Source organism: Candidozyma haemuli (genome assembly GCF_002926055.2).
Source record: "Candidozyma haemuli strain B11899 chromosome Unknown F_2014730914, whole genome shotgun sequence".
NCBI classification, from domain to species: Eukaryota; Fungi; Ascomycota; class Pichiomycetes; order Serinales; family Metschnikowiaceae; genus Candidozyma; species Candidozyma haemuli.
This window is the reverse complement of record NW_020289912.1, coordinates 435,233-453,632: the sequence shown is the minus strand read 5'-3', so window position 1 is coordinate 453,632 and position 18,400 is coordinate 435,233. Positions and strand designations below refer to the sequence as shown.

The 18,400-nt window shown below is 46.5% G+C and overlaps 3 protein-coding genes across 3 annotated transcripts; 2 read left to right on the top strand and 1 right to left on the bottom strand. All coding sequences in view use genetic code 12, as the record gives it.

The window, feature by feature from the left end:
- Positions 1-4,129: 4,129 nt before the first annotated feature.
- Positions 4,130-5,374, top strand: CXQ85_003884 (uncharacterized protein; the record flags this gene model as incomplete). The annotated part of the gene is made up of 1 exon (XM_025487518.1): positions 4,130-5,374. The coding sequence occupies one exon, from the start codon at positions 4,130-4,132 to the stop codon at positions 5,372-5,374; it is 1,245 nt and encodes a 414-aa protein (XP_025344534.1).
- Positions 5,375-11,115: 5,741 nt separating this feature from the next.
- On the bottom strand, positions 11,116-12,543 carry CXQ85_003883 (uncharacterized protein; the record flags this gene model as incomplete). Its single annotated transcript, XM_025487517.1, has 1 exon — positions 11,116-12,543. One exon carries the CDS (start codon positions 12,541-12,543, stop codon positions 11,116-11,118), a length of 1,428 nt encoding a protein of 475 aa, XP_025344533.1.
- Positions 12,544-15,333: 2,790 nt separating this feature from the next.
- Positions 15,334-17,457, top strand: CXQ85_003882 (uncharacterized protein; the record flags this gene model as incomplete). Its single annotated transcript, XM_025487516.1, has 1 exon — positions 15,334-17,457. One exon carries the CDS (start codon positions 15,334-15,336, stop codon positions 17,455-17,457), a length of 2,124 nt encoding a protein of 707 aa, XP_025344532.1.
- Positions 17,458-18,400: the final 943 nt, after the last annotated feature.

Below are 18,400 nucleotides of genomic sequence, written 5' to 3'. Positions count from 1 at the left end.
CTCTGGAGCCAGGGCTCCATTCGTCTACACCCTTGCAGACTCCATTCTTCTCCTTTATCATGTTTCTCCAGCTGCATGGAACGCCAAAGCCTTATCCTTTAAACTCTGCCTGTAGAAGAGCATTTTGCCGATCAGCAGCTCCCCGAGAGATCCTTAATGGGCTCTCCTACGCTTTCACATGGTCCATGCGTAAAGCAAGAAAACTTGGTGATCACCGGGGCGTTCCGGCAAGCTTCCAGAAGGCAAGCTACAAGAGGGGCTTCCATGGAAAGGTAGCTGACGAGCACGAGGAGGATAATGGGGTGACATTGGATTAGGGAAAGCGACAATTGGGTGGTTGTAAACAAGCTTTGTGTGGCGGGTCGCTGGATGAGGCACGGCTGGTGAATAAGGTTTGAGAGAAGCCCAGGGTAGATTTGAAGTTTGGTAAAGGGAATGTATGGGTTGTAAAGGAGGAGGGTCTCGGCAGAATAGATGCCGATGTATGTATGTTTGTTTGCTGGATACTTGTTGTTTCTTTCAAGTTGATAGGCTATTGGTTGTGGCGGTGGCTGGTTTGGTATGTATGATTTGGATTGCATTTTGTGGATTCATGGACGTTTGAAACGGTTGTAAGTTGAAGCATGGCGGTTGGTGTGGCTTGGGAGTCGGAGAATGGACGATGTGGAAGAGCAGGAAGGTAGGCGGTGTGGAAATTGGCGGAAAGATAGTGGAAAGTGGAAGGGCAGGGGTGGAGTTTTTCACGGAAAGAGAGTGGTTTTTGATTTTGGGTTTTTGTATGTTGGTGGTTTGATGAGCTTGGGATGGCTTCTTGGATGGGATGGAAGTGAAAGTAAAAGGTGAAAAATTGGCAGGTTGCTATGGAATGGTATTTGAATAATTTTCTTAAGGAAGGACTTCAAAATAGTGACTCAGATAATTTTAAACGTATTATATTGGCCTGGTTCTACTCTTTAGAGTCTCTCCCAGAACCCTGTAACCACATCTCTTGACTCACTTCTCTGACTCTTTCCATTAACCACCAGTAACCATCCACCATCCCTTCAAAGCTTAATGAATATTATTTAACCAAGCCAGCACCAAAGGCACCAAAGGCACCAAAGGCACCGCCGTCACCTCCTTCAAACACTCCTTCCCTTCTGTTCCCTTCACTTCCAATAGTCCATGGACTGTCACCTCCATCAAAACCCACCAATCCATTTCTCCAACGACCACCCACTTTTTCCACCCACCTTTTCCAGCCCAGCAAATTCCCAGACCACTTTCCAGACTGCCAGGCACATCCTACGCTATTTATCTAATTTTTTATATCGCCTCACCGCCGTTCTAGCTTCGAGATTGGCACCGATCTGGCGATCTAAAGTAAGCGAGCGATCCGATCGCAGAATCCAGTGGGAGTTGAGTTTCACCACCATATGGCCAGCGACACTTAAGCTTCTACTATAATTTATACATTTGTTGAACACTAGAGTTTATGGTTACTGGAGTCCAGTGGTCTGTACTTTGAGCCCTGGCAGCGTAGCATACGTAAGGTAGCACCAATTGTGCATTCAGCAGAAGAAGGAATAATATCGGTTCTGGAATATTATTAACTCATCCACTGTATCGACCACTGGGCGGGCCGTCATTCCAGGTGCCCCTAAACCATTCCAGCAACTGTAAAAACCATATGCTACCTAATTTAGATGTACATCACCAAAAGGGCAATTTGGGCAATGCAATTTTCGCAGCCAATGAGTAAACGTTCGATTTCTGGAAAACCATGCTTTCCCCCCATTTACCCACCTATAATGGCTCGTAAACAACAAAGCTTTAGGCATGCTTCTTTGCATGAATTTCACCTCTCTAGCCTTTCTAGTGCTTTTGCGTATACGACGAGACCTTGGGGGGGTCCCTTGGCCCCCTTCCCAAAAGGGTAACCCGAGGGGGGTGAGGCGAGGCCAATTATTATTTGCACCTTCTGCCTGGCTTAACTAGGGTAGGTTTTGCCCAGGGTCCTGGGTGCCGTGGCGGCGTTAGCCAGACGTTCCAGCCGCCGCCAGGAAACAGGTTTACTATGGGCTTCCATGGCCTTAGAAACACCGTTGTTTCGGGTCTTCCAGAAGCCCCAACAATGGCCTTCCATACGTGGAACGTCAGGTCAAACCAACATCAAAAAACGACTTTTCTCTTAAACTAATTCTTCTGCTCTGTGTATCTCCGTTTTTCTCTGGCTAACTCCACTGGGCTCGGGCGACCTTTCAGCCCCAAACGGGAGTGGTCTACATTTATTTTTTGCCTACAGTTTAGCCGCCAGGCAGAGCCTTGCGCCGGTCAGGGGACCCCGAGCTTCCTAGCATGTACATGTAGATTAAATATTATTTGGAGGGCATGGACGTTTGCAGCAATCGAGGATGAGGAAGAAAGAAAGAGAACAGGGCTACTTTAAGCCTAGCAAGACTTCATGTAGAAGAAGAAGGAAAGAAGGAAAGTAGGAAAGGGATGGAGAATATTATTAAGCTTGTTTCTTCTTTTTTTGGTTATTTTTGGGATTATGTTTTCTAGACTCGGGCTCGGGATGTGGCCCTGAAGATCCAGTCTCCAGAAGACAGTAAGTCTCTCACGTCCATCTTCTACGTAGTTACTTCTCTTTAAGGATTGAGATACGTTTGATTGTTTCGGATCCGCCACCTTCCTATTTGGGAGCGTTGACCACGATAAAAAACATCGCCAGGTGGTTCGTCTGTGGTTGCCTTTGGAAACGAAGGTGCTGCCTCGAACCAAGGGAGTCTCGTTGGGGCTGCGCTCGTCTGGGTCGAGTGGACTTTTTGTTTTTTTCTGCGCCCGGCGCCGCGCACCACCCCACACATTTTAGGCCAGGACAAATTTGAAGAGAAAATGAAGAAAGGTTTTGGATGGCTCTTTATTTTTAAAGAAAAAAAGTAGAGATATCTATGGGGGATTGATGGTTTCCTGCATGTAAGTACCGGGCAACGGAATTTCCCACTCTTTTTCCGTCATTTTCGTCCCCTTCTCTACCTCTATTCGCCTTATTCTTGAAGTCTGCGGGCGGACCCTGGCGCCGCCGCAGTGTCTACCACACCAAAGAAAGCAACGGTTTGGTGGGGGACACTAGAGGCACGCGGCGAGGTGGGGAGTTTTCCGAACGTTATTTTCTGGACTCTGGCAAGCGAATGGTGGGTTTGGAGGGTTTCAAAGTGGTCTTAAAATCATAGAGTGAATAGCCTTTGTAGAATAGCCTTTGCCAGTGTTCCTCGGGCCAAATATGGGCGAGCTGTTGGTGCTGTGTGTGAGGCGTGGGGTGGTAAATAATATTTCGGTGGTTTGTTATGCCTGCGTGGATAAGGTGACGCGGTTATGAGCCCTGGTGGGGAAGGACGGTACAAATATGGGCCGTTTGGAGCCGGGAAAACGGGAACCTCGTAGGTGCCAGCTTACGAGCTGGATATGGCTGGCTTTCGGCACTGCCGAACCTTGGCTGAAGCCAGGGTTCTGACCTAATAGTACTGGCTATGGCCCTCCCTACATATAGCCCCCACACGGCGCAAATCGTTCTCGTGCCTCCAGCGCGCAGCACGCACCACGCAGCCGCATGCAGATGCACCCTCATTTGTGCGTCTCCTCGTGCATGCTACATGCGCCTGCAGCAGCAGCAGCAGCAGCAGCAGCATCCTCGCACATCGCTCTCGCTCTCGCTCTGTCCCTCATAGTCTACCCTCCCTCCTTCTGCTCTTCCTTTCTCTCTGCTCGGTACTACCCCCATGTACCTACCTACATACGTATGTACCTCTTCTTTATGCTTCATGCCCCTCATGCGTCGGCTGCTGCCGCCTATCCACCCACCGTGCATTCACTCACGCTCCTTCACTCACACACTCTCACTTACCTCACATAATTAAACAACTATATATACTGCCCCTCCCTCCTCCTAAAAAAAAAAAAAAAAAAACATCCAAACTTTTCATCCTCAAAAATCACCTCCCTCCAATCCACTTTTTTCCCTCCCTCCCTCTTTCCAACGCCCTCCTTCCACCATTCCACTATACTGCTCCCGCAAACATATGCCCCCGGACACGGCCAGGGCCAGCCCCAGCCTTCTGCTGACTCGGGCTTCCAATCACTGTCTTATATGGAACCTCTACTAGACGAGCTCCCGACGTATCCACCGCCTCCACTGGGGCACCAGCCACATCCACAAGGCCCTCAGCAAGGTCAACAACAGCGCCTGGGGCCCGACAGGCCTGCCGGTTTTCCACCTCCAGGCGGATCCTACGATTCCATGGGAATGGCTGTTTCTTCAGCCCAGCCTTCTCATAATCCCAATATTCATCATCTTGGCACGCCAAATAATCTAGGCACGCCAAACCAGCATCATTCTCATCCACATGCCCATCAATTGCATCCACATCATCCTGGCCAGCTAGGGCACCCAGGCCATCCTAACCATGGAATGCCAGGACAGCTTGGCATACACGGCCCGCTGGGCATGCCTGGGAATCCTACGAATCCAGGCAATCCAACAGCATCGGCGCCGCTTCAGGATGGCTTGAATACGCCTAATTCCAATTCTACTGGTCCTCCTCCAGCAGGTGCTTCTGGACCTCCAGGTGGGCCAGTGGGGCCTGGTGGCTCTGCTGCTGGTCCAGTCGCTGGCACGGGAGGCCCAGGCGCTGGCCCTGGCGGCTACTACGAAGACGAGATGGAAACAAAGTACGTGGCTAACCCTGTCAACACTTACCTTCCTCCAGCTGTCTACGAGCCCCAGCCACTTCCAGGCTACAGACCGTACGAGTACTATCACAACGGGCCGCAGGCGGCAGGCGTGTCTTCGTCGGTTTCGGGTCCGTCGTCGACGTTCCCACTGAATTCAGCTTCGGTGCTTCTGGCGCCAATGCCAATGGGTTCGGCTTCAAGCAGCGGACCTTCCTCGTCATCGTCCTTTTTGGGTCCTAAATCTGCTGGCAATTCTGGTCCTGACAATTCCAACAACAATAATAACAACAATATGTACATGCCTTTACAACAAAACTACTCGGGCCCTGGCGGCGGGCCTGGTGGTCAACAGTCTTCATCGCTGCCGGGCTTCAACTACCAACAGCAGTACCCGTACCGCCAAAGTTCTTCTTTCAGCGGGTACCCACAAAATTCTATTGGTGCACCTCCCGAAACGGGACGCAACAAGTGCCCTGTTTGTCATAAGGTGTTTAAGCGGCCGCTGTCGCTCCAGATTCATTTTTATATTCATACGGGCGTTAAGATGTTCAAGTGTGAGTGGGAAGGCTGTGGACGGATGTTCAATGTGAAGCTGAATATGAAGAGGCATTATAGGTTACACTTGAAGAGAGAAGAAGAAAAACGTATGGCTGAGCAATGACAGACGCCCACGCCAGTCCATGATATGCTTCAATTGAACGGTTGATACAAAATAGAAGATACCTAAGCCTGTCGATCTTGTCGGTTGACGAAGCTTTTAGTGATCGTCTTTAGCTGCCAACCCGCCGTCCACTCTTTCCCTTACAAATATGGACCCCACTGAAACTCAAGCAGCTTGGTGGGTGCCCAATAGCATTGATGTTTTTACATATCTCGCTTGCCACAAAGCGGGTCTCTGCCAATAGCATTAACAAAAAAATATAGCTTGCATTACTGAATCGTCAAAGGTAGACGGCTCCTCTCTACTGGTCGGACGAGACTCCAAAGCGAGACCAACAGATATTGGTCAGTTCCACAAAGGAGGCAAACTAGTGTGCAAGGAACCCACACAAAGCGCAATATTGTCTTTTCTTTATTATTGCATGCTTGTCATCCACAAAGGTGAAGCTTCTTCAATGGATAATTTTGGCTTTCTTGTTCCTGCGAGTTTTCACCTGTTGCCAGTGTGATGAAACCTCCACTGTTGCTCTTCCATCCGTCCATTCCACCAAAACACCAAAGCTTATAAGCTTTCTTGTTGTTTTCCTACCACGCCCACCATTACGTTTACTTGTTGCTTCTGCTTAGCGGCACTTAAGCCTCCCACGAGCTGCGCTAAGCCTTTCCAGCCATCTCTCTGGCCCACCTCCTACTTCGAGGAGAGTCCACACAAAGTTCCCTCGTTGGCGGTGGAAAGGTTAATTTATTGGAGGCTTAAGGGGACGTGAATTGCTTGGGAAACCCATAATACTTTCAAATGTTGCTTCCAGACGCCATTTCCATGTCCAAACCGCCCATTCTTTGGATTTCTTCAACGTTGTGCCTGAGGCGGTTATCCATAACGGCTGTCTAGTCATGGCTGGCCCGGATGAGTGACTGTTTTTGGTATTTTGTTTAGGATGTATTTGGAAAATGAAGAGAACGCATATAGAAGACAATGTGGACCCGCCAACATTGGGATCGTCGCCAGGCATAATAGGTTTCTACACAAAGGTGGTTCAGGAAGCAAATGTATTACAAATAAAAAAAAAAAATAAAAAAAAAAAAGGAAAAAAGGAAAAGGAAAATGTAAATAAAGAAGTTTTGGTTTGGATTTCGAGAATGACCGGAGAAAGTAGGGAAATTGGTTGGAAAAGTCTAAAATGCTGGAGCATCGATGAGAAAGAGAAGCATATAAAAAAAAAAAAACTGCCCACTTCCTGAAAACTCCCAGAAACTACAAAAAGCAAAGACTGGGAAATTGCATTGTCTTCCTTTTTTTTTCTAGCCCAACATCGCCCCTTCAACACATTTCCCTGTTTCGTGGAAGGTTCATGGCGGATTTTACATGAGCATTTCGGTTTCTGACCTCGAAGCATCGAAAAGGTTAAATACCAAAGAGCCTGGTTTCTGCGTTTTTCTTTGGAATTCAAACAAGGAGGAATGACAGAATGTGAAGCGGCAGCGAAGGAATTGGAAGAAGGTCGAAGTCCTTCGAGGCAGAAACGGTCACCACTTGAGTTTTCATAGACTCAAGCCTTTCAGGATTTCAAGAGGCTTCAGAGGATTGCAAAAAGAAAACCCATCCACTTGGGTTGGAAAAGAAACGATGCTGGAATTGGCGGGACCATGAAAGGCAGTTGAAATCCTGGGAGGTTCGTATTTCAGATGCTTTTCTTTTATGGATATGTGTATTTCCCCCCGTTGCTTATGATTTGTGAAAGTTTTGGGTTCTTCGGAACGGACGGTGGACGGTAGCTGGAGTTTAGAGGGCTTTGGGGTTTTAGAGCCGTTTGCACTTTGATTGCCTTTATATGTCCATTTGAATTATGGTTAATTAATTACCCATTTGTTCCAAAGCATTTGGTGTTCAAAACCACCCAATTCGTTCGAACCAAAAAGTTCCCGTCTAAACCTGACCTTTTGCAAACTTCCCATTTCTCGTCTATTCCACATGACCTTGCTTTCGTCTTTCCTCCTCCTTCCATTCTTCGTCCTCCAATTAAGGAAGATCGGTTTGGAAGCTTCGAATGGTGTTTTTTTACTATTGCTTCGTTGCTCGTACGCGAGCGGGAGGCTTTTTCTGATCGGCGCCTGGAACGCCCAACAGGGGCACTGCAGTAGGAGAAATGTAGGTTAGAGTAATTCATTGGATATTTGTTAGTTTTGTAGAAATTACTGGGAAATGGTTATATCCTCGGAATGGAGGAACCGGAAGTGGAGTGAGAAAGCCGGATATCAGAGTATTCCGAGGGCTTTAAAAGTCGGTAATTGGGGTGATGTGAGGGGCAAAAATAAAATATTAAAAAATAAAATAATATAAAGATGCACTGTACATCAGGGCGCAGGCAGTGAGGCAGAGGGTCTCAGGGCGCAGGTTGGCAGACGGCAAGGTGCGTGCGGCGCGACGCGCGGCCCAACTTACATGCCGGCCGCATAAATTGTCCTTCAAGCAGCGAAGACAGCCCTGGTGAAAGCCTCCGCATTGGGCTAAACGTGCATCGTCGTAAAAAAAAAAAAAAAAAAAAAAAAAAAAAAAAAAGCCATTAGCACAAGAAAGTATACTACCATGAAATACAAAAATTAGGAGAATTTCTATCACCTCTAAAAAGCTTTCCAAAGTATATGGCAAAGCCTGGTTCCGGAGTTTAGATGGTTTTCTTCCGAAACCAAAAAAATCTCCCCATGCAATGTAGAAAGCAAAAAAAAAAAGTAGAGCAAATCAAAGCAAAAATGGTGCATTTGTCCACCTTCCACTCGTATGGCTTCTGCTGGACAAATGGCTCAAATTTCCGTTCTTTACAAGCGTCAATGCTTCTTCCCAGTTGGAAAAACCTGCTTCTTGACTTTTCAATAAAACAAATGGCTTATTTTTCCCGGTTTTCCCGAAAATTTCATCCCCAAACATCTCACTACCGTCAAAACACCTCTCTCCATAACCTCTCTTGAATCTCTTTAATCAATGGCTCTTTCTGCCTCTCTGAGTCGTTCTTGATACCCAGGCAGGGAATGTTTCGTAGAAAAACAACCGAAGGCGGCCCTACCGCTGGTAATTAATATTCTTTAAGTCAAAGTCAAAGTCAAAGGATCAACACAATAAGTTTTATTTTTTATTGATGTATGGTCGTTGAGCCCCAAGGGAACAACTGCCGGGGGTCGGTTTGTGCTTATCTGGATTATCAATGGTGGAGGGAAGGTGGACTTGGTAAGAGATGGTTGTTGTTTGAGCACAATTTTTTTTTTTTTTTAATTGGGTGATGACGATATCACCACAGCCAGCAAACACGTTGCCATGGTATAGGGGCTTTATAGAATGCAGAGAGAAACCAATTGCTGGTTCTGGAATTCCTGGAATTGCCAGGTGTGGGTGCAAGTGAATCCCAGGTGGTTATGTATGTGAGTACATTTGATATTTATTATCCACCTTTAATGAATTTCACCAACGACCCCTATTAATCATTCAGCGCAATTCTCTACATAGCCCACTACAATTGCTATCGTGGCGGGCCCGCCAGTCCAGACTACCCTGTTGGCTCTGAAATCACATTCACATGACACCAACGGCTCTGTTCCACAACAAACCGAACCTAGAAACATTCTCGTCAAGCCCTTCCAACGTCAATACTTCCTACAATAGTTTGTTGTGATTTTCCGCTAGTCGCCAACCTTCCAAGCGCCAAAACCGTCATAAACCACGCTGATCAGACATTATTCCTGACAAGGGCCCATTGTACCCACGGCAATCCCAAACACGGCACTCCTAAACACTCAAGCCATTTATTTAAACCAGCATTAAACGGCTCTCTAAATTAATCAGTCCTCTAATTTATCTAATTACCTTCCTGCTGGTCCTCCTTCCCTGGCTCTTCTTCTTATCCCTCCACCATCCACCTCCCTTTGTGTCCCACGATCAGCCTTTCCATTATCCCCAGAATACCTCTTTTAGCCTAAACCTATTCTTTCCTATCTTCATTGTACGGCTCTATTCACGTTTGTGGTTGCAAGCGAGTCGCATGGCTGATCGGTAAATCTGTTTTCATTCCGACCTCTTCCGCCAGCACCGCCAGCACCTGGAGGTTCGTGACTTGAAAAGTTGTCTATCAGGCACCTCTATTGCTCCACTTGTTTTTATCCTTGCTCCCTTTGCTCCTCAAACTTGGAGAATAATCTCTCGGATATCGTCCCGCATGGACCCGACCAGGCCCGAGGCTCATAATATCACCACTATTTTTAAAAACATACATACATTTGCATCTCCAGAAGAAAAGAGCATCTCTTGTCCCTAGTGAAACGTGAAATTACGGACCTACACCCCCGTCCTTCACCCATGCAATGTAACATGAGGGTTCCCCTTTTTCCGTGGAAAGATCCACAGGGTTTCGTTGGCTGGCTGCAAATGGCGTTAAACGGCATAACGGCCACATCTCACCAGACCTAAGCGGGTGATCCCGATCCGCTACCCGTGAAAGGTCGCTTTGGGGGTTTTAGCGAGAAGGGTTTTGCAGCTGTGGAATGTTCCAGGCGGCGAAGACGCTGTGGATGCACAGGGAGAGTGGTTTCTAGAGGTGCTTGTGGTGTCAGTTTCTTTTTAAGTGTGGATGTGATGCAACGCTGGCAATGTAGAGTATGGCCTGGACGGGTTGACATGAATTGGATGCAAGTGGGATTGGTTGCTGGAGTGGTACAAGCGGGAGGTAGCAAGTTGAGGAGACATTTGACACAGCTATGGAACATTCTAAATGGCTTTGCTGATGGCCAGTTTCTTTCCTATCTGGGAAATTTACTACATTCTGGAAGTGTACGTTCCTGGAACTGTAGAATGGAAACGTCACCGGTAGAGCTTCTACCGACCGCCGTTCACGGCCGAAACGGTTCCGTGGAACCGACAACGGTTATTATTAGTACTGACAGGTCAAGAGGATCCCCCAACGTCCTCCAATCTCCCCCAGCATCCCCCAACGTCCCCCAATCTACATCCACCATCCCACTTGCACCGCGTTTGCAGCCATTTCTCATTTTTACATGCTTACAAAATATTCAGTGCCACATCTTGCCACAGTTCTGCGCCATTTTTCCCGTTGCCACTTGAAGACCCTGGCTATCTGTGGGCCAATTTCAGGTTCAACGTATTTCGGCGTTTACGTTGGTGCTCTTTTTTTTTTTCCTTTTCTTAACACAGCCAAACGGGTAACTTGGTCATGCAGAACCGCTGAAACTCCGGTTGAAATAAATGTCCTGCAGGCAGATGTCAGGCAAGAAATCCAAATCACTTTTTCCCCCTTTCATATCTGCCCCTAACGAAGCCCCTTTGGCCAACCTGAAACAGACTCACATATACTACCAGGGTCCCTCACCCGATTCGGGTGGGACACCCGTGCACCAGATACTCTCACTCTCTTCATTTTAGTAGATTTTCCTGCACACAGCCACTGGCCAACCATATCGCACTCAAAAAAAATCCAATAACCTCTGTTTAAATCTTGTTCAACAAGTCATGGCTGCCCACAACATCGCCAAATTCGTTCGCCACGCCGCCGCGGCTAAACCCCACGTCAAGCCTGAACAGTACTGGGGCGCTAAGCTCCTTGGAGCCACCATGTGGTTCTGGATCGCCTACAGAGTCAAGAATGACTTCATCGAGGGCCACCATTAGCATTATATTTGTACAATAGAGAATTCACGAAAAGAAAAAGGCATCAACAATTGGAAATTGAATTCTGTAGTCTAGCGGAGCTTTCCACGGGGCCTGAAGGTGCCTCCTCTGGATGTTTTGGTCGGGCCGCTCCGGCCTCGGCTCCGGTAATCCTTGTAGGTGCTGTTCAAGAGGTCCTTGGTTCTTCTGAGGGCGTCGTCTTCTTCAAAATACTCTTCTTCTTCGATTTCGGGCTCTTCTCGGCGGAAATTGAACCCAGAACTGTTGCAGTGCTCCAAGGCAAAGTTTCCGTTGTTCTTGAGCCTGAAAATGATAAGGTTGAAATCTTCTTCCTCGTCTTCGTCATCTCTGATCACATAGTCACAGAGATTGAAGTGCCACAAGTTGTAGTACGCGGCAAAGTACATGTCGTTCACCTTTTTGAGCGTCTGCTTGCTCATGTCCACATCGTCTTCGTCGTCTTCTTCGTCGTGTAATGTAAGACGCACGATTTTTTCTGTAGAATCACTAATAGTAATTGGTATCTTATCAAATACGGAAAGTCCAAGCTCCACGAGTTTCTGGAGGTCGGCGTTACCCGAAGCCTCTAAAACCCTGGCCACATCATCCTTGATAATCACCCATAACTCGCCCAAAATCATCCGAAGACGAGAAAACTTCAGTCTATAATTTTCAATGTACCCGGCCAGGCCGCCCATACTGTCCACAAAACTCATACCGTTTCCAGAAACGGGGTACCTAAAATGAAGGCCTTGCGAGATGGTATAATCAGCGCCAGTGATAATAGCAATATGTTCTAGAAGCGGGTTCTTCATCACTGGCGAATGAGAAACAAAGATATTCACCGCCTTCTCGTCCTTCAGGTCCATGTGTACGTACAATTGAGCCACCTGAGCTAGCGTGATCCACAAATCACCAACCTTTCCAGCCACAGAATTAAGCCCAAGCTTGCCGCTATCGAATAAACTGTGCACCTTTAAGTTACCTCCAATTCCATATAGTCTAATTGGCGGCGCCTTGGACTTGGACTCCAAAAGGTAACTATGGTTATGGTCGAGAATGTGCAATCCAGGAACCTGCCACGAGCCTTCCACGAACTTTTCCACAATATATGGATCGTCTAGAGGCCCAATCGTCGTATAAACAGGGCAAGGCAACCGTTTATGGCCAGCCATATAGTCGTCCAAGTGCTTCAACGGTGTCTCCAGTAAGAGCTTCAGTTTAAACTCTGCAAGCACCAGGTTTGCCGTTCCTAGATCCTGGGCGTTGTTTATCGTCAGCAAATCATTAAGCTCTGCCACAACCTCCTTTGGTAGCACCTCCAGAAAAGCCACAATCTGCTTTAAGTAGTTCACGTCAGTAGCTGATTCAACCGTTGAAGAGTTCCAGAACCCCAAGTTTCCCGTATGAACAATGGCCTCGACGTTCGGATGAGCGCATATAATATCATAAAGAGCGTCCCAGTTTCCCTGGAGATCACTCACCGCCAAAACTCTCATTTTGATGAAGATAGTGTAGAGAAGGAAGGAATGGATACGGTTGCAAAAGTAGTAGTGGTTATCTGGTGCGACCACAGAGGTAGTAAAAAGTGGCAGCACGTGATGCACCTTCCAGGCCCCAAAACTACCCAAAATGAAATATCAGGTTATTACTTCTCCTTAAAGAGAAGATCTCTTTGGATTTTTAAATAACGGTTGGTTTTTGAAATGTGTGGTGGGTTCGTCTGCGGCTGGATGCGGTCTTTTTTGCACCCATTTCGCGGCCTCCAAGGTTGATTTGGGGAGAAGTAGAGATGAAGAGAAGGGATTGGAATTTGAGTTTTTAAGGGGTTTATTTGGAATTGGGTGGTTTTGAGGAGAAGAAATGGCTGAAAAAAAGTGGTATTTTCTGGATGTGGTGGCGAGTTGTTGGAGGTGTTTTGTGGTTTGGTGAGGTTTCTGAAGGCGTGAAGAGGCAGTTCAGATTGGGGAGGGAATTGAAGGGAAAGGAGGATTATACTAGGAATTTTATTGGAATGGGTTTGGATTTTGGTGGATTTTGGAATTCTTAGTTGTCGTAGATGTTTACAGATTTTTGGGTTTATCATATTTTGTACTGTAATTGAGGAAGTGTAATAATGATACAAATGGTATACCGAAAACCTTCAAAATTCATAAAAAAAAAAGAAAAAAAATAAAAAAAAAAACCATAAAATCTTGATTAACATTGAATTCCATCAGATATTTACCCAAAACAACACCTACTTCTTTCAAAACATGTCCAGTGTCTTTCTAGTACCCTATCCTCTTTAATCCATCTCTAATCATTTCCATCTTCTCCTCTCCACCACTTCCCAAACAAGCTAAACAAGCCAAACAATTAAACCCTATCACTACATCTACAGATATCTCACATTGCATTGCGGCGACATATCCTCCAGCCTTCTTCATGTACATCTCTTACAACATCTCAAGCACACTAGAGCCGAGAACATACCATCCAAAGTGTACAACTTTAGTCGTCGACAATGGGAAACACCAGCGCCAGGGTATGCGGGCACCTGCTGCAAATTAAGCTCGTATATAGTACCATTTAGCTTAATTTGCAGCGTGTGTACCACATTGTGCACCTACTTAATCGAGCTGGCAGTACATATCCCTTTGTGCCATGAATTAATGAAAAAGAAAACAAACAAATAAAAAAAAAAAAAAAAGAACCATGAAAAAGAAAGAAACATAGAGAAAGCTGGCAGTCAATGGTAGATCCCAGGTTTGTTAAGTGAAGGCTAAAATTTGGGAAATCATTATGTTAAGGCAGTGAGATGTTAGTTACCAACCGAGGGAAGCCACTGAGACTCAATGAACAGCACCAATTGGTCCACAGGAAGAGTCCAAATTTAACCTGTTTCCTGGGCAGTCCAAAACCACCCACAATGGCACTTTTTTATGAATTTGGAGCCCTAAAAGGCCTAGCATGATTCGGCACTTCTCGACAACCCCCTCCAATTACCCAATGTTCCGTTGCAAGGTACTACAAAACCCTCATCACCACGGAAACCCAGCAATACTACATGAGTGCCTCGAGCCCTTGTCATTGTACCCGCATATCTGGCAGCTTTCCCTGCGGACCGTGAACAATCGCCATTTATGTCACGTCAAAGCCTACAATTTAGCTTCTGCCAAGTGCGTGTTTCGCCAAAAGAGACTACGGGCAAGTGGATGGGTTAAGCCTGGATTTCAGATGGTTCGTGTGAAGAAGCAGCGAAAGATTTGGGAAGAAGAGGATCTACTGGTTAAGTGGTAGGATGTATTGTTGGGATCGCCAGAGCAGGTGGGTAGCGACGAGGAACAATTTTAGTCTTCCTCGGTTAGGCTGTGTAAGATTAGCGAGACGAAGAAGAGGTAGCCAGTGGAATTAGACGGTTCCAGAATTGCCCGGATTCACCATACTTCAATATCTGGTATGATTGTTTTTTTGGGTCATACCGTGTTCAACTGACTCAGGGGTAAAATAAAAAAGAAAAGAAGTACCCAATTCAAATCCATCTAGAGCAGAAAGAAAATAAATTAAGGCACCTCTTGCCCTCCATCACTTGAAACATACATTGCATCTACATGCGTCACCGTCGTCCATGTCTAACTCGTCACTGGTACATAACCACCCTCGAGGCCCAATTGTACGCCTCCCATTGGCCACATAGAGGCTTGAAAGGAGGAAAAAAAAAACGCCCTATTCACATACTCTCGAGACAATATCCCATTGAAGCTGTATTGAGAGATCCATTGTGTGAAGCAGCTGTCTGCGAGCCTCCTTTTTTCCTTTGCGCCTGGGTTCTGTTGGAAGGGCTCAGTGTTTCAGATGCCGAACAAAGGAGGTGGCGCTTGAAGCCGACATTTGCTGTTTTTTTCCACTTTTCATCCCTTTTTAATACCCTTTCCATTGTTTCGTCCCCACCTGTTGCTTTCTTTTGATTCGCAGCCATAAAAGGTGGCTGTCCCAGGTTTCTAGAAGGCCACAAAATGGTGAAAAATTGAGCAAACTGCCAGTGAAGAGCCAATCATTCTCAGCAAACCCTGCGATTCCCAAAACTTCATTTTTTTTTCAATCCCACCCTTTTGTGTTTCTGTTTTAAATCACTACAATAAATGTCATTCCTGCATACACACCACACCACCATACTTCCATGCCTTATCATCACCAACCCGTTCCTTCCCAGTCTTTCATCTTAACCAGGAACCCCTTCAAATCCATCATCCCTGGGGCTTCCCCTGACCAGAACAATCCCATAAAACCCGTACACCGCCCTGGCCATGCGGGACCCTCCAGAAAGACTTCGAAAGGCTGTCATTGATGGGAACTTGCCCATCACGAAAAGGCTCCTAGCTCGGTTTCCGGAACTATGGCTTAACACTGATCCAGAGAATAAAGGATGGTGCAATTTGCATTATGCGTCGTACCAGGGGAATTACCTTGTGTGCTTTCATCTTATGTCGTTGAGAAGACGCCGTTTGCTGGGACCTGTTCAGTATACTGATTTGGATATGGTGACTTTTGATAACTTGACGGTGCTCCATATGCCTGTGTTTCAGCACCACCTGCAAACGTTGCATTACCTTCTTCAGGAGTTTGCAGGGCATCCGTGGATCAACCATAAGGGAGGCGAGTTGGGCCGTACGCCGCTTCATTACTGCTGTACTTGTTCATTTACAGATGGGCTTAAGTTGCTTCTAGAGTTTGATGCTGATTGGAAAATGACCGACCAGAACGGCGACACGTGTCTTCATTTGTGTTTTGCGTATGGAGATTTGGCCGGGTTGCGTGAATTGGTGAAATCTATAGTGGCCAAGTGCCTACGGTCACTTCAAGACGTGGTTGGCGAGGCCCAGATCTCTGGCAAGGAAGCTATTTTGGCTGAACTTGGAGAGTTTGAAGGCACAAAGAATAACCATGGTTTCCGTGCAATTGACTATGCGGCTTCGTTTGAGCTCCAGAGCCAGTATAAGGAATCCAGGTTGGCATGGGTCGAAGCTGCGTTTGAGGAAGAGAGCATACTACAAAAACTGCGTCTGGAGAATTGGGATTCGGTGTTGGCGTTTGCACCTTCAGATACGGCCAGAAACGATTCGGCTTCGCTTCACCCTTCTACTCAATCCTCTGCATCATCATTAACAGCTCCAGATTCGGCTTCATTTGCATTTTCTTCCGCTCCAAAGCCTTCGGTGCTGCCTGAAAAGAATGAAGAAACTGCCAAACTAGCACAAGCCAGAATGCATCTGGCATCGGTCGGAAACGACGCGTCTCATATATCTCCTCTGGATAAACTCAATTCCCGCAGAAGATCAAACACCGCTGCTGTTCACGGGTACAAGCCACCGCCATTGCCAATTTCTATCAATACTGGCGTGGCTTCTGGCTCTAAGAGCAGCGTGAAAATGTCAAGTCCAGTAACGCCGTTGCTGATTGATTTCCCTAAAACTCCATCATTAAAGTCGGTCACCATTTCGCCTTCCGTACGTGGTGCTAAAAGAAAACCCAGCATTAACAGCATGTCTACAGGGACTCCTGAAGTTTTAAAGGAAAATGAATCTTTAGATGAGATTGCAGTTCCCGTCTTTGCTGAAAGCCCTCTGCTTCCCACCCAAATACCATCTGCATCCGGTCCAAATCCCGAATCTAACCTGCCAGTGGCTGTCACAGCCGTTGCCTCACCAGATCCTTCCCAGTCATCGCAAAACAACTCTGCTGAAAGCAGACGCAGGTCAATGTCATCGGTTCATTCACCGCCCATTCGCTCTTCATCTTTCCACTTTCTGCCTCTTGGCATAACTCGCCGGCGAAGTGCTACCAGTGCTGCTCCAAATGGAAATAGCAACGCAGCTGCTCCTTCAGCTCCAGCAGAAGGCATTGATGGCCTGAGACTGTCGTCTCCATTGAGCGTTGAAACATCACGCTTCAGCTCAAGGCGCAGCTCGTTAAGACGAAACATATCTACACCTTCTGTTGTTCATTCGCTGGCTCTTGGGATGTCGAGCGCCAACGGCAGTTTGGAAACGATACCGATCCAGCAAGCACGGCCAGAGCGCCTTTTCCGTCATGCCAATGCATCAGATTCCATGATCAGATCTAGACCAACATCCCCCACTGAAGCCTCTGCAAACGATATGAGCAACCTGTTGGATACCATCAAACTCAGCATGCGCCGGCCACACGAAGCAGTGCCTGAAGATAAGGTCGTTCATTCATTTGTGGCATCCATTCCTCGTGATAAACTCAGACGAAGTAATACGACTTCGCCTGTAAAAGAAAAAGAACCACAACTAGGTTCCCTGGTGAAAAATAGACCAGAAAGGTCGTCGACAATGTCCTCGCTGACTTCCATGCATACACAGCGGGATCTAAACAGCATCAAGCTCACGCGGGTTCGTGACGATTGAGGACATTCCACGCATAACGATAGTCATATGAATTACAGTATGAAAGAAGACTTTTCTGTTGCATATATATTCTTTGGTACCTGTTTTCTTGAAATACATATGAGTGAAAGACCGTGTAGGGTTTAGGTGAGGTAGAGGGAAGCTACACAGTTTGATGGTCACTGGGTGATGAGTTTCAATGAAGAGTTAAAGAAGGGGAAAATGAAAAGCTTACAAAACAAGCCAGTTGCTGTATAAACGACTCTCTGACGTTAATTGAAAGAAGTTGTTTGAGTGTACTAGAAAGACTATCTACATATGGTTGATGGAAGAGCATAAAAAAGTAGCAAGAAAGGATATGACAAGGTCTCTAGCTCTTTTCCTTGTGACCTTAAGCTAGTCAGCCTAACTATCAATATGCCATTGACGAAGTTGACTGCTTTTGTTGAAGAATTATTTGCACTGGATGAAGCGTCTACTACGCCCAATAGATAACCAAAAGGTACCATAGAATTCATGCACTTCATGTCGTATATAAAAAATACTACCAAGATCAAGTACAACTGATGATATCCAGAGAAATAAATTCTTTCAGTATCCCTCCTGTTGGTATTTCCCCAGCTAGTAGACTCTACCCACCACTCTCATACATAGCTCCACCAGCCTCCCATACCCTGAAACACTCCCAAAACAAGTCCATAAAAAGCCAAAACAAGGCTCTGAGCAGCTTCAAAATAGCTTAAGGAATTTGATTTATTCACTTGACACATCAATTCTTCTCCTTTCTTCCCCTACCACCTTCTGACTGGCCTCACTGCTTCTTCCATATCCTCAGTATACATCAACCAGGCCACCCATAAAATCCCAAAACAACCCAGAAACCCCCCAAAAAAGACAATCCCTATATCCAAACCCCACTAATACCCTCCCTCAATCATTTCCACCAAAAACTTCCACCCACTGC